At 40.3% G+C, this 13230-nt stretch overlaps 1 protein-coding gene across 2 annotated transcripts in view; it reads left to right on the top strand.

Moving 5' to 3' along the window:
• Positions 1-13230, top strand: part of FARP1 (FERM, ARH/RhoGEF and pleckstrin domain protein 1) — a 355492-nt gene that overhangs the window by 257863 nt on the left and 84399 nt on the right. For both annotated transcript variants that reach the window (XM_037800491.1, XM_037800490.1), the window contains 2 exons: positions 6457-6499; positions 8927-9005. In XM_037800491.1, the coding sequence (XP_037656419.1) occupies positions 6457-6499; positions 8927-9005 (122 nt within the window). The remainder of the gene's footprint in view (positions 1-6456; positions 6500-8926; positions 9006-13230) is intronic.

Genomic DNA, 13230 nt, shown 5'->3' with positions numbered 1-13230 from the left:
TCCATTGACTTGCAGTTTCTACACCATATGGCTTTCTGTTCATAAAGCTTCCAGTAATAGGATTAAGGCCCAACCTGATTCAGTTGAGCCACATCTTAATTAAAAACAATGTCTTCAGAAGATCATATTTACAATGGGTTCATACCCATAGTAATGGATTAAGATTAAGAACATGTTTTTCTCTGGGGTACATAATTCAACCTACCACACTCCGTGAATCATAAGATTTTTCAGTCTGGTTAGTGGTAAAAAGTAATATTCCTGACCCTATGTGAGCTCTGGGAACTGTTACCTCTAATCCTTTCCCAGGATTCTTTTCCAGCATCAGGTGGTTTCCTAAAACACGTGTGCACTGGTCAGTATTCAGCTGATTACTTAAGGGCAACCTTCTGCGGATTTCCTAAGTTCTCTGTGCACATCTCTCCTCTCTGGTACCCTCTCCTGTGACCACTGGTTGCCTTAGTCTCCATGAACTCTCAGTCCCATCTGCTCAGCTCTGGGGTTTCGCCAGTTTTCACCTGTGTTCCTCTTCTCTGCACCAAGCCTGGAAATGCTTTCAAGGCATCAGCCTTGTGTGCATCACATTTTCACTTTTCTGTTTCTCAGGGATCACTGTTTCTTGTTGCCTGATGCCCAGTGCCTTGAAATTTGTTGTGCCATGTATTTTGTCCATTTTTTGGTTATTTCAGGTGGGAGAGTAAATCCGGTCCCTGTTACTCCATTTTGACTAGAAGTGAAAATCTCTAAAAATAGGTTTTCACAAAGAAAGCCACACTCAAATCTCTCTTAAATTTAGCCAAATGTAAAATTTAATAAAATAATTAAAATTAATGTGACAATTACACTTAATAAAGATTATTACAAACAAAAAAATTCAAGGTAACATTATTTTTTCTAGGAGTCAATAGACAGAAAGATAAATTTGTTGTAATGGATGCTAGACCACTGGATAATTTCCTATAAGAAATATTTCATCTGGTTCCTATAGATGTTACAGTTGATGACATTTTTTCATTGCATGCAGCTTTGATTTTTAAATAAGATGCAGAGAGATTAACTTTTGTTGAGTCCTTTAGGATTTAGAGAGGTACCATATTATATTGCAGAAAAAGCACAGTTTAGGAATGATATGGACTTAATGTCAAATCCCAGCTGTATGACACTGGGCATTTTAAATATGCTTTCTCAGCTTGGTTCCCATCGTGTGTAAAATGACAACACTAGTGTATTAATTGAGCATGTACAGAGCATCTAACTCAGTATCTGGCACACTGTAGGCCCTCAATAAATATTACTCCCTTCTGTGTCCTCTGTCTGATATCTGTAACTGATTCTCTTTTAACACAACCCTTTCTAAAAATACCTCAAGCATTCCATTTGCCTACAAAATCCACCAAAAATGTCATCCTCCAAAATAACGGGAGGGGGAGAGGGGAAGGAATATTTAGGAAAAGAGGAGACTTGTTTTGGAGCATGATTAACCGTGCCTTGCCTTTGATACGTTGGCCTTGAAGCCTTTTTACCTAACAGTATTTCGGTACAGAGAGTACATTCCAAAAGGGGAAAGTAACATTAGCCAACGGTCAGAGGCAAAGGCTCATGCATGCTTGGGAAAGTAGGGAACCTGACTGAAATGCAGAGAAGATGGAGCTGGAAAGCTATATGGAAACCCAATTGTGGAATAGAGGCCTTTGATTCCCAGCAGGGAAAGTCCTTTGAGTCAATAAGCAGGTTCATCTTTGAGTCCTGCTGCTTGGAATGAGATTCCTAAAAGTGTGTTTATTTTAGCCAATTTCCTTTAGAAGCAAACAATGTGGATGTCTGGTTGTTCTCTGGAGACCATCAGGATGGATCTTATGGAGCACAAGGGTGTGTAGTTTGGTTGAAGGGGTGGAGACTAGGGTTAGAGAGAAGTAATTATAAATGTAACCCTCTCGAGAAGGACTGTCAGAAAAAGAAAGATTGTGGTGCCTTTGTTGGCTTTTTACTCATCTGGAACTTGTTCCTTTCTGGTCTGCTTAGGTTGAACGAACAAGTGATTTGTCTGGGATGACCTGGTCCGGCTTAAATTGCTTCCCTGTCGCCCTCCCTGTATATCAAACGTCAATGCTTTAACTCAGGTCAAGCAGCAACTTTGTTTCCTGCTTTTTCTAGCTCATCCATTGACAGTGGTTTCTACATGTGCAAGACTTTCTGTCTCAGCTCTGCAAATATCAATCTGACTGGTAAATGGGTAGGTCCTTGTCAGCCATGAGTTCTCATCCAGGCTAATTTAGTTGTGGTACGATTGATGCCTTGCAGCACGATCACTGGAGAGCTCTACCAAACCAGCTGACTCATTCAGGCCAGTCTTATGTTCCCAGACCTACATGTTAAAAAACCACATGCTCATTTGGCTCAACATGGTACTTGTACGTGATGCTTTCCAAATAAATGCCAAAAACAGTGTAGAAATGTTTTAAAAACAGTTCATAAAATTGGCAAAATAAAATTTTGTGCAACAGAATTGTTTAGTCCTGGTAGTTTGCAGTAGTTTGGGCAGCTTCTGAAGGCCAGAAGAGCCCAGGAAACACACTTTAAAACAAAAAAAAAACTATTTAATATGCAGAATTTTATTTTAATGAAATTATTATTATGGCTGCTGCTGAAACGTAAATTGGGTTGATACACGCTCTTATCACTGATTTATCATGTGCTTCTCAGATCAGGGATCTCCACCATCAACCTTTAACCTTTTAATTCAGGAGCTGAAATTCTTTTTTTTTTAATATGATTTTATTGAGATACATTCACATACCATGCAGTCAGTAGTTCACAGTTGTTGTGTATTCATCACATCACGTAGTTGTGTATTCATCACCATGATTATTTTCAGAGTGTTTGCATTACTCCAGAAAAAGGAATAAAAAGAACCAGGAAAACCCCACACATCCCATACCTATTACCCACCCCACCCCTTTTGGGTAATTAGTATTGCGCTCTACCCAGTTCTATGACTTACAATAGAGGTAGGTTAACTAAGACAGTGTAGTATTGTCAGAGATCGATATATAGATCAATGGAACAGAATGACACATCCAGAAGTAGATCCATACAAACAAAGACAACCAACTTCTTTTTTTCTGAATATTTATACAATCATTATCAAAGATGGGGGCTACTGGGTTACAGTTCAACAACTTCAGGTATTTCCTCTGTCTATTCTAAAACACTAGACATTAAAAGGAAATATCTGTATAAAGAGTCAATAGTCACAGTCTTTTGTTAAATCCTAATTTCTCAATTGCACCTCCTTCCTCTCATTTGATCATTCTCCCGGTCTTCAGAGATATCTGGGTGTTCCGGTTTGCTAATGCTGCCGTTATGCAAAATACCAGAAATGGATTGTCTTTTATAAAGGGGGGTTATTTGGTTACAAAGTTACAGACTTAAGGCCATGAAAATGTCCAAGCTAAGGCGTCAACAATAGGGTACCTTCACAGAAGAATGGCTAATGGCATCTGGAACATCTCTGTTGTCTGGGAAGGTACGTGGCTAGCATCTTCTTCCTTTGCTCCCAGGTTGTGTTTCAAAATGGCTTTCTTCCAGGATGTTTCTCTCTAGATGCCTGGGGGTATTCTCTTAGTTTCTCCCAGGCAAACTCTGAAGTAGCAAAAGTCTCATTTCAACGGCTGTCTTCAAAATCTCTTGGCTGCAGCTGCTCCCAAAATATCACTCACAGCTGCTCTGAGGTCCTTCTGTTTCTGAGCTTTTGTAGGGCACCGGTAATTAAATCAAGACTCAAGCTGAATGGGTGGGGCCACACCTCCATGGAAACAACCCCATCAACATGTCACACCCTAATCAAAGGTGTTACTAGTCACATCTCCATGGAAACAATCAAAAGGTTCCAACCTAATCAGCACTAATACATCTGCCACCACAAAACTGCATCAAAGAACATGGCCTTTTGGGGGACATAATACATACAAACGGGCACACTGGGCAATGATCATTTTAACTTCTTTATGCTGAAAAGGGGTGCTGACCTTATGGTGTAGGGGAATGAAACTGGTTGATATTCTTGGAGAGGCTGTTACCTCTGGGTTTCAGAGCTTATCTGACATGGGTTCAACCTGGAGTCCTTAAGTTTCTGAAAAAATAAACTTACTAATAAAAACTTTTGTAGAGACTTAGATAGAGCCCAGGGCATTCCCTAGGGCTTTCAGGGATACTGTTGGCTGGGGCTCAACATACTGTGGCAATTTTCAATATCTGGCTAAAGCTTTTATAAGAGTAACCTCCAGAATGACCCCTGACTCTGTTTGGAATCTCTTAGCCACTGAAACTTTATTTTGTTCCATTTATTTTCCCCCTTTGATCAAGAAGTCTTTCTCAATCTCATGCTGCCAGGGCCAGGCTCATCCCTGGGAGTTGTATTCCACATTTCACATGGTAGGGGAGAGGAAACATGCTCTTGAGTGGGCTTTCCACAGCCCTGGGGGACCCTGCTAGAATTCTCTGGTTAACTCACTCGCCTATGAGATACAAAGTCTTTTTCAAACCTCCACTCACCTCAATCTCCCAACCCTACAGCTTTGTATGGGAAGCAGAAGGCATCAAATAAAAACTTTATCTTCCTGACACAGAAGTATAAACTTACTTACATCTGTCATTATTCTATCTTTCTCTTTCTTATAAGGGCTATTTTTCTTTCTGTCTCAAACTGTTGCCTCCATCCATGCTTCAGATCTATCTCACATCATATTTTCAACCCCTTATCTTTTTAAAAGCACCCAAGTCTTTCCTATTAAAAACAAGCAAATAAACAGTTTCCTTCCTTGATCCCTCAGCCCATCTCCATTCTGTCTCGTATCTATCCTTCACATCCAAGCTTCCTGCCTCTTCACCAGTCATCAGACTTTCAGACCCATCACTATATCAGCTGACCAGCCGATAGTCTCGTCGTCTGGACCATGCAGCAGATCCCAACATTCTTCCTTCAGGAAACACTGTCTTCTGATGGCTTCCTTGACACAACTCTCTCCTTATTGTTCTATTCTCAGCTGCTTCCGCCTGGCTGTTACACACAGAGGGGACTTATGAATGCTCAGGTTTTTCATTCCCTGTATTCTACTCAAGCCATTGTATTCACCACGGAGTCAGGGTGGTGATGACTTGACAATGCGAGATCTCCAGCCCTTTCTTCTCTTCTGAGCTCCAGATGAGCATGTCCAGCTGTTCCCATATGCTTTCTTCCTGGGTGATCTAAGAGCACCTCAAAATAACATGATTAGAAGCCTCAGTCCCAGTCCTCTCCCAGTGCTCCCTGTCTCAGGGGCTGTGACGAGGGTCTGTCCAGATGCCCATGACAGAAATCGTGGTGTTATTCCGCTCATTGGATCTTGCCTCAGCCTCCAAATTCATACGTGTGTAAATACAGGCATATCTAGATGCAAATTTAATGGGTAGACATGGTATGTCAGTATTTTAAATAGCATCTCTAGTGCAAATTACTCCTGTGCTTGAACATTTTCATGTTAGCTGTTGACATTTTTACCTATGAATTACTTGTCTGTGTTCTGTGCATAATTTTCGACAGGAGGTTTCTCTTTTTCGCATTTACGTATAAAGCCTCTCTGTATATTAAGCATATTAACCTTGTTTTTGTCATTTATGTAATTTAAGTTTCAGTAGAATGATTTCCAAATTATCACAAGTTCAAAATTAGGAAAGTTTAAAGAAAAGTGTGAAGTGGGGATAATACAGTTAACTTGAAATTTATTAATAAGGGCAGCTGGTTTCTCTCAAACTTGAAAATTTTACCACCCAAACTACATGCTAAGAAGCATGCATGTGAAAAGGGTAGGGACTTGCAAGTTGGCCAGATTTGATTTCACTCTTAATGCTGCCATTCTTTTGCCAAGAGGCAAATTGTTCGCCTCTGTGAGTCTCAGGTTCCTCTCCTGGGTAACAGGGATCCTCTGGCCTTCCTTTGAGAGTCAAGTCACTTATGAGTAGTGCCTGGTAGAGAAGAGATGTGGTATTCAATAAAAATTCATTTACTTTCCATGTCCTTTAGAGATGTGCTATTCTGTGTGTTCAGATACATAATTGTATTTTTTAAATAAGGAATATGCATAGTCCCCTCAGCTTGTATCCAGATGTGCCATCATCCATTAGTATTTCCTGAATAGCTAAATATGATAAAAATACAAATGAAAGGTTAACTGTGTTAATTATTTGTCTGAGTCTAGGAGAGACTTTAATTTTCAAGCTCAGAGATAATATTAACAAATTAGGGTCAGTTCTATAAACATGGTAGACAATGTAAGATGTCATTCTATAGAAAAAAGGAGCAAGCAGCCTCAAATATTCAAAAATATTTTGTTTCTAACACATTCAAATAAAGCCTCAAAATATGCTCTTTCATTGAGAACTTATGTCTCAATTGTTGTTTTATTTCGTCCCTTTTAGGTGTGGCTGGATCTCCTAAAACCTATTGTGAAACAGATTAGAAGTAAGTATATATCATATGTTTAACGGTGACGTTAAATATAAAAATAGACATTTTCATTGTTTAGGCATCTTTTGCCCTGAGATATCAAGTACTAATGATACATATTCTCTTTTTTAATCCCTTGATTGCTTTCTGTCATCCACTAATTCTGTTAGAAGATGTATTCTACAATTTTAATGTATAACAATTTTGTAATCAAAACTTCACTTGAAAAATCAAATATCATTTTGATTAACAACTAAAGCATGCTATTAAGCCCCAGAATAATTTAATATGTTTTGTCTGTGCTGATGTTTCTTACTGTCATTTTTAAAGGAGAGAGGGGAGCCATTTCAGTTTTAAGTTTTCTGTACTGTCTCTTGAAAGCCTGTGAAATCAGAATGCAAATGTTGTTTGCAAAAATCAGGTGCCCCCAATTGTGTGTGTGTGTGTGTGCATGTGCGCACGGGTGCAGTGTGCTTGCATGTGCGTGCATTTCTTAATGACAAGCAGAATTTGGAATGTGTTGGAAAGAAAAGATGGTGGAGGGTAAAGGAGAAGAGTAAGAAAAGAGTGGCCTTTCTCCCCCTTCTCATTGCACTTCAGCATCAACTGTCCTCCACGCTCTTTGCTTTGGGAGATCAAGCCCAGATCAAGGCTCTGAGCCCAGCCATCCCAAATGGTCCCTCGCCGCAGCCAGAGACTAGTCAAAAGTCCAAGGCTGCGAGCCTTTAGTTGAACATGAAGCATACAGTAACTTGTGGGATTGTTTTTTATGTCTGATTAAAAAACCGCATGGGGGCCACTTAAGACATTTATGTGGATGTGACAAATATGCAGCACAGGCTCTATATGGCCCTTATGCAATTGAAATTGACGTGATCTTCTATTTAAGTAATGATGAATGCCTAAAATGAAACGGCCGTGTTTGATGTTTGCTGGGTGTCCTCAGGGTGGCTGGCAGGTGAGGAAGTGTGTGAGGACGCAGCGCTGGGAGGAGCTGCGCTTGAGGGCTGGACGTAGTACAGACTACAGAAGGCTTATGTTTGTCCCGGTGTGATTAAGGACAGGAATTGTTAATGGTGGGAAGGTATCTCCTTTGCACGTTACCAAAACACACCCTGAAGACAGTGTATTGTTGGTTAGGTCAGAACTGGAGCGCGGGGGTGTTGGCTTTTTCATTTCTTCCATGTGCTGTGTCTGGCCCTGTGTAACAAAGCTGTCATTTTGCATTTAGTGCCAGCGTCCTCCTAGTTTCAGGTTTTCTAAGGATCTGAGTTGACTCATTTAATTCACTGCCTGTGAGAATTGCTGAAAGGAAATTATGCAGCCCTTCCAGGCTTCCTTGTTTTGCTGCTGTTGATTGTGTGCTCCAGGATTGACATACAAGAGTTTCTGTTCATTAACAGAAATTATTAAAATTATTAGGGCAAAGAAGCTCATCTTCTCTTGGCTTCAGTATTTCCATGCCTTGCTTTTTTTCCCCTTATTTTGTATCTGTCACCAACCTTTTCTCCTTGTGGTGTATCTTTTGTCTTTTTTCTAAATTTCTAAGTGTTGTCACAAAAATTGTAATACAATATCCATCTTTTTGAGATAGTGAAAAGCAGAACAAAATGATGTTTTCTGCTTTTATAATATTTCTCATAAAAATTGGGTTTCATTATAGCCCCTTTTATTTCACGGAATATGAACTCACTGCCATCATTCCTATGGCAGAACCTGTGAGACTGCTCTTATATTGTAGCTTGTACCTCAAAACAAAAAACTCTTGACCCATATTACTAATTATTATTTTCTAATCTATTTGGTGTTCGGTTTTAATTCTGAAATGGAAATTAATCCATCTTGTTCATAGTGTCTCCTCCATCCCCATTCTGTCTTAACTTGTTGATAGGGTAGTTTATAAGATATTTATGAAAAGGCTTTGGCTGACTGTGACGAAGGCAAGGCCACACCTTGGTTGTGTTTTACCTTCAGAGCTTAGGAGGGCTTCTGACACACAGATGTAGATACATGTTGGATGAACATATATGAACATATTAGCAACAGAACCTTGCAGGTAGTTAAAAAGAATAAATTACATTATTGATTCAAATTTTCATCATCTCCTTATTCAGTTATATAAAGCTTATATTTGGATAAAAGCTGTCAGATGAATTTTGGTAGACAAACGTTTTTTTTTAAATCAGGGTAAAATTTAATTCTCCAGAGAAAAAGTTGAATAGCTCAATATAATTCCCTTTCTAGTACTTTTAAAAAACAGGTATCTGTTTCCCCACAGCATGAAAGAGTAAATTAGTAACCAAAGTTAAGTGACTTGGGGGTTGGCAGTCCCCCAACAAGTAATGGATATGAGATCCATTACTTGTTGATTGATACACCTTTAATAACATTTGCAACACATATCAATAAATGCTTTACTGCTTTTTTTTTTTTTTCCTTTAGGGCCAAAGCATGTTGTTATTAAGTTCGTGGTGAAGTTCTTTCCACCTGACCACACACAACTCCAAGAAGAACTTACAAGGTTAGTGGTTGGAAACTGGGTATTTATTGTTATGGGGTGCAGAAGAGAAGAGAACATTAATGTTCTAAATCAGTTAATTATACATTTTCATAATGTTTACCTGAGCAGCATCCTGCTCTCCCACCTATACTTAGAAAACTGGGGTGGGGGGAGGACCACAATTTCCCTGAAGCCTGGTCTTTTTAGGGCTGTGATATGAAGTGAACAGGACTTACAACCTGCTGCCACCATATTTTCCCTTTTATACCACGAGATAGTTTGGGAAATGAATCTTTTCTGTGAAACCAAGATGTTACAATTTTTCTGTGTTGCTACATGGATAATTGGATTGGATGTGCAGTGTAGATTGCTTTTTTTGGAAGTGTGGCCGTGTGGGAGAAGCATGAACATTGGATGGTCAGGTCTGGCAGTGGGTTTCAGTCCTGCCACTTGAAAATCCATTACTTGTTCCCTCTGTGCCTCTGTTAATTTGTCCATAACAATGCAGATTGTAATGCTCTGTTGGCCAAAATCCTTTTGAGGATGAGCAGTGTTGTACATAGAGTACCTGGCACCTAGTAGAGGCTCTGTTTATGATTGCCAACATCATCATCATCATCATCATCATCACCACTACCATTCATTTTATGAGATGGGTGATTTTCCAAGAACAGAGCTGGTGGGAATATGTGACGATAAAATACCTCCTTTTCAATAGCACCCTTACGAGTACACTAGTATGATCAGCCAAATTCCTGTGACATGTGCCTTTCCAGGTATGCTTAGGACCCAAGTTGTAAACATCTTTCTTATCCCTCTCTGTGCAGAGGGCACATCTTGGGGGCTTTCATTTATCAAGGGGATGGGAGTATTCATTCACTCAGTCAACAGGATTTATTAGGCACATACTGTGTGCAAGCATTATTTTAGGAACTGAGAATCTGCTAGTAAAAAGAAGTCCTGACCCTCAGGGGAACTACAGTTTAGTGGGGGAGACAGACAAGAGAAGTGATTAAATAAACAAGAAAAAGACCAGATAATGATAAAAGCTTTTTAGGAAATTAAAGTAGGACGATGTGTTAGAAAGTGACTGGGTGATGACTTTAGATGGGTTGGTCTGGGGTGCCCGCTGAGGAAGTCACGAGCACTGTCACTCATGTTCCCAGGAAGAGCTTTCCACACAGAAGGAGCAGTTAGTGCAGTGCCCGTGGAGGAACAGGCACCATGAGTACAAACACTTAAAAGACGGCCAGGTCGGCAGAGACGTTGAGGGCAATGTATAGTGAGGTGGGAGAGAGCCTAGACGAAGTGTAGTTTTGAAGCCCATGTGGATAGCAGGGAAAAAGGATGGAAGCTGGGAATCCAGTGGGGAAACCATTCCAGAAGTCCAGGCAGATACGATGGTGGCAAAGACAGTGATAGTGGTGGAAATGGAGTGAAGTGCTTACATTTGGGATAGGTGTTAGACCAAGTAGGGTCAACCTGTCTTGGCGATGGATTAGAAACAAAGGCCAAGGAAGGTAGATTTTTGACTTAAGCAACTGGGTGGATGATACGGGCTATAAATAAAATGAGGAGAGAGAGAGGGAGGGTGTAGAGAATCGAGTTTTGTCTTGGCCATGTTACATTTGAGATGCCTGTTTGACATCCATGTGGTTGTGTCAGGAAAGGCATGGACATGATGCAAATGTGGAGTTCCAGGGAGAAGTGAAGGTAGGAGGCTCTTTCCACAGCTTTGTATTTTCTGAATGAGCTGCGACTAATTGTCTCCCTCCCCTTAGGATCCTAAAATCAGCAAAGCAGTTGAAGGCAGCCAGGAATAGACAGAACCCATCACTCTCTGGAAACTACTGCAGTTTGACCCTTCCATGTAGAGGAGGGGCAGCTGGGGCTGCTCAACATAGTTGCACAAGACCCACAGGCAGGTGACAGCAGAGTCTACATGCAGTCTCTCCCGCGGCTTCTGCATCTCAGTTTCTGGAACTGCTTTTCCTTTTGTTAGACCATACATTGCTCTGTGCTGAGCGTGTTGAAATAAATCAGTGGGCAAGTCCATCTGTTGGTCAGCAGTGTGCCACTTCCTTCCACTTCTCACTGAGACCTTAGGAGGTTGGAGACATGAGCCCTTTTTTTTTTTTTTTTTCTTTTTTTTCCCTTTGAAAATTCTGCTTCACAATTATCTTTATACCTCTTCAATTTTTGTGGCTCATTATCTCTAGAGATTTGTCATTTTCCACCATTCTCATCCTTGTTATAAAATTCTGTACAACTTGTTACCATCAAGCCAAATGTGCCTGGTTTTTTGCCAGCTTCTCTGTTGGTGCTGATAAATTCCTAAAGTTACACAAGCTCAGCTGGGCATACTAGGTTTTGTTTTTTTGTTTTTTTGTTTTTTTTTAATTGTGTGTGTGTGTGTGTGTGTTTTGGTTTGGGGCTCTCAATGTAAACTCAGAAAATCTTTTGCAAGAAAAAATTCTTTTGGCTCAGTGTTGAATAAAAACTGATCTGAAATTGATCTGAAATTTCTAATGTATTTAGAAACTCCCCACTGCTGTCCAATTTGACTCTAAGGTATAACATCAGCAAACCTTCTAGGTCTAACATGTTGAGACACCCACATTAACAAATTCCTGTTTAAGCCAAAAATTAATGATGAGGCCATTGAGATTGCAGGCACTTTTCCACAGCAGATGGTGAGTGCAAGAGGGTTTGGGAGAAGCTCTGTGTCAACAGTGCTTTAGGCTAGCAACATGTGGATGAGGGAGAGAGAGAAGCTGGCCTACAGTTTAATGGCCGATAGGTTACTCCAGCTCAGTAGTTAGTTCTTTGGGGCTCCAGAAATAGCTTTCAGCTTTCCATTTACATGATACAAGATTAAATTGCACTCTGCTTTTAAACAGGAAGCTGAATTTCTTTCTATTTATTGAACTGCACATTCACTGGAAATCGGTCCTATTGACACCAGTGCCTAGTCTTCTGGAAGGAGAAAAAGTCTTTACTCTCAGATTCAGCTTTTAAACAGCCAGAGGCCTTTGGAAAAGAAGTTACCTCTTATTGCTGAGCTCTGAATCACTTTTCTTTTGCTGATCAGTTAAGCACCCTTTGCTTTCCTTCTTCTATTTGGACATCCCATTTTCTCTCTGATCCACTTTCTACTTAGCTTTATTCTCCTTTTAAGGGGAGGGGACCCTATAAGAATTTTCTGCTCTGCCCCACCTGCTGGAGTTTTTCCTTAAGCTGGCAGAGAAATTGTAAATTTCCTTACGTTTAATAAGAAAAGAAAGACAATTAAACCTCCCAAATGGGATAAATTTAAATAGACATTTTTAAAGCAAGGGATCAGATTAGTGTGATTTTTCATTCTTACTGTGCCTGGAAGCAAAAGCCCTTCTGATTAGTTCTGATTAGTTCATCTCCATCCCCCCAGGCCCACTGTTCTGCCACGGAGAATTGGTTGGTTCCACTTGGAGCATTTTGTGGGTTTCCGTCGTGTTCACCGATTTAATTTTATTTAGTGCCTGCTGAGTAGAACTTAGCCTTTCCCTCCTGTGAATTTGATTGGAATTGCGTCAGTTCATAGTACTGAAGGTGGTACTGTACCTCAGAGGTTGACACTGCAGCCACCGTGTTCAGTGTGCAGCTCGTCATTGAGAAAAGCTGGCAGAGTTGCTACCTGGTATTACAGTACCTTGTATTACAAGGACCTTGCAACAGGAGGAGCCAGTGTAACTAGAATGTAAAGTTCTTCCTGCAGTCTTCAAAAAGGCATTTGTCCTCTAAAGAAATGTGTTTTCAGACCCCAGTACCATCTCGCATACCATACAGGTGTCACCAAACGGTCACCAAAGCCCGTCAGACGCTGCCTGTGGATCTGTTCCTGAACACTTATTCTCAAAGACAGGACCCCATATCTGACTTGGTAAATGGTAAAAATATTCAGAGTGTAATGTTTTTAAAACATAAAGCCCTCCTAGTTATTTAAAAATTAACCATGTAGGTTAAGAATTAAAGCCTGTAGCTCTAATTGTTGTGGTTCAAAAGACAGTAATAACCACTGTCTAATCAAGAAAGACCATTTGTGCCACCTCTTCCCATCTGTGCCTGTTTGTTTAGGTTGATGTTCAGGTTATTTTGTAGTCTCTGCTTTTCTTCCCTCAGACTTTCCTTATGGTATGTGTGTGAAAAGGGAGACAGACAGACGGATGCAGAGAGAAAACACAAACAAGATTAAACACTAAGTACTGAG

This window comes from Choloepus didactylus, chromosome 12 (genome assembly GCF_015220235.1).
Source record: "Choloepus didactylus isolate mChoDid1 chromosome 12, mChoDid1.pri, whole genome shotgun sequence".
In the NCBI taxonomy this organism is placed as follows: domain Eukaryota; kingdom Metazoa; phylum Chordata; class Mammalia; order Pilosa; family Megalonychidae; genus Choloepus; species Choloepus didactylus.
This window is presented reverse-complemented; position numbering and strand designations above follow the sequence as displayed.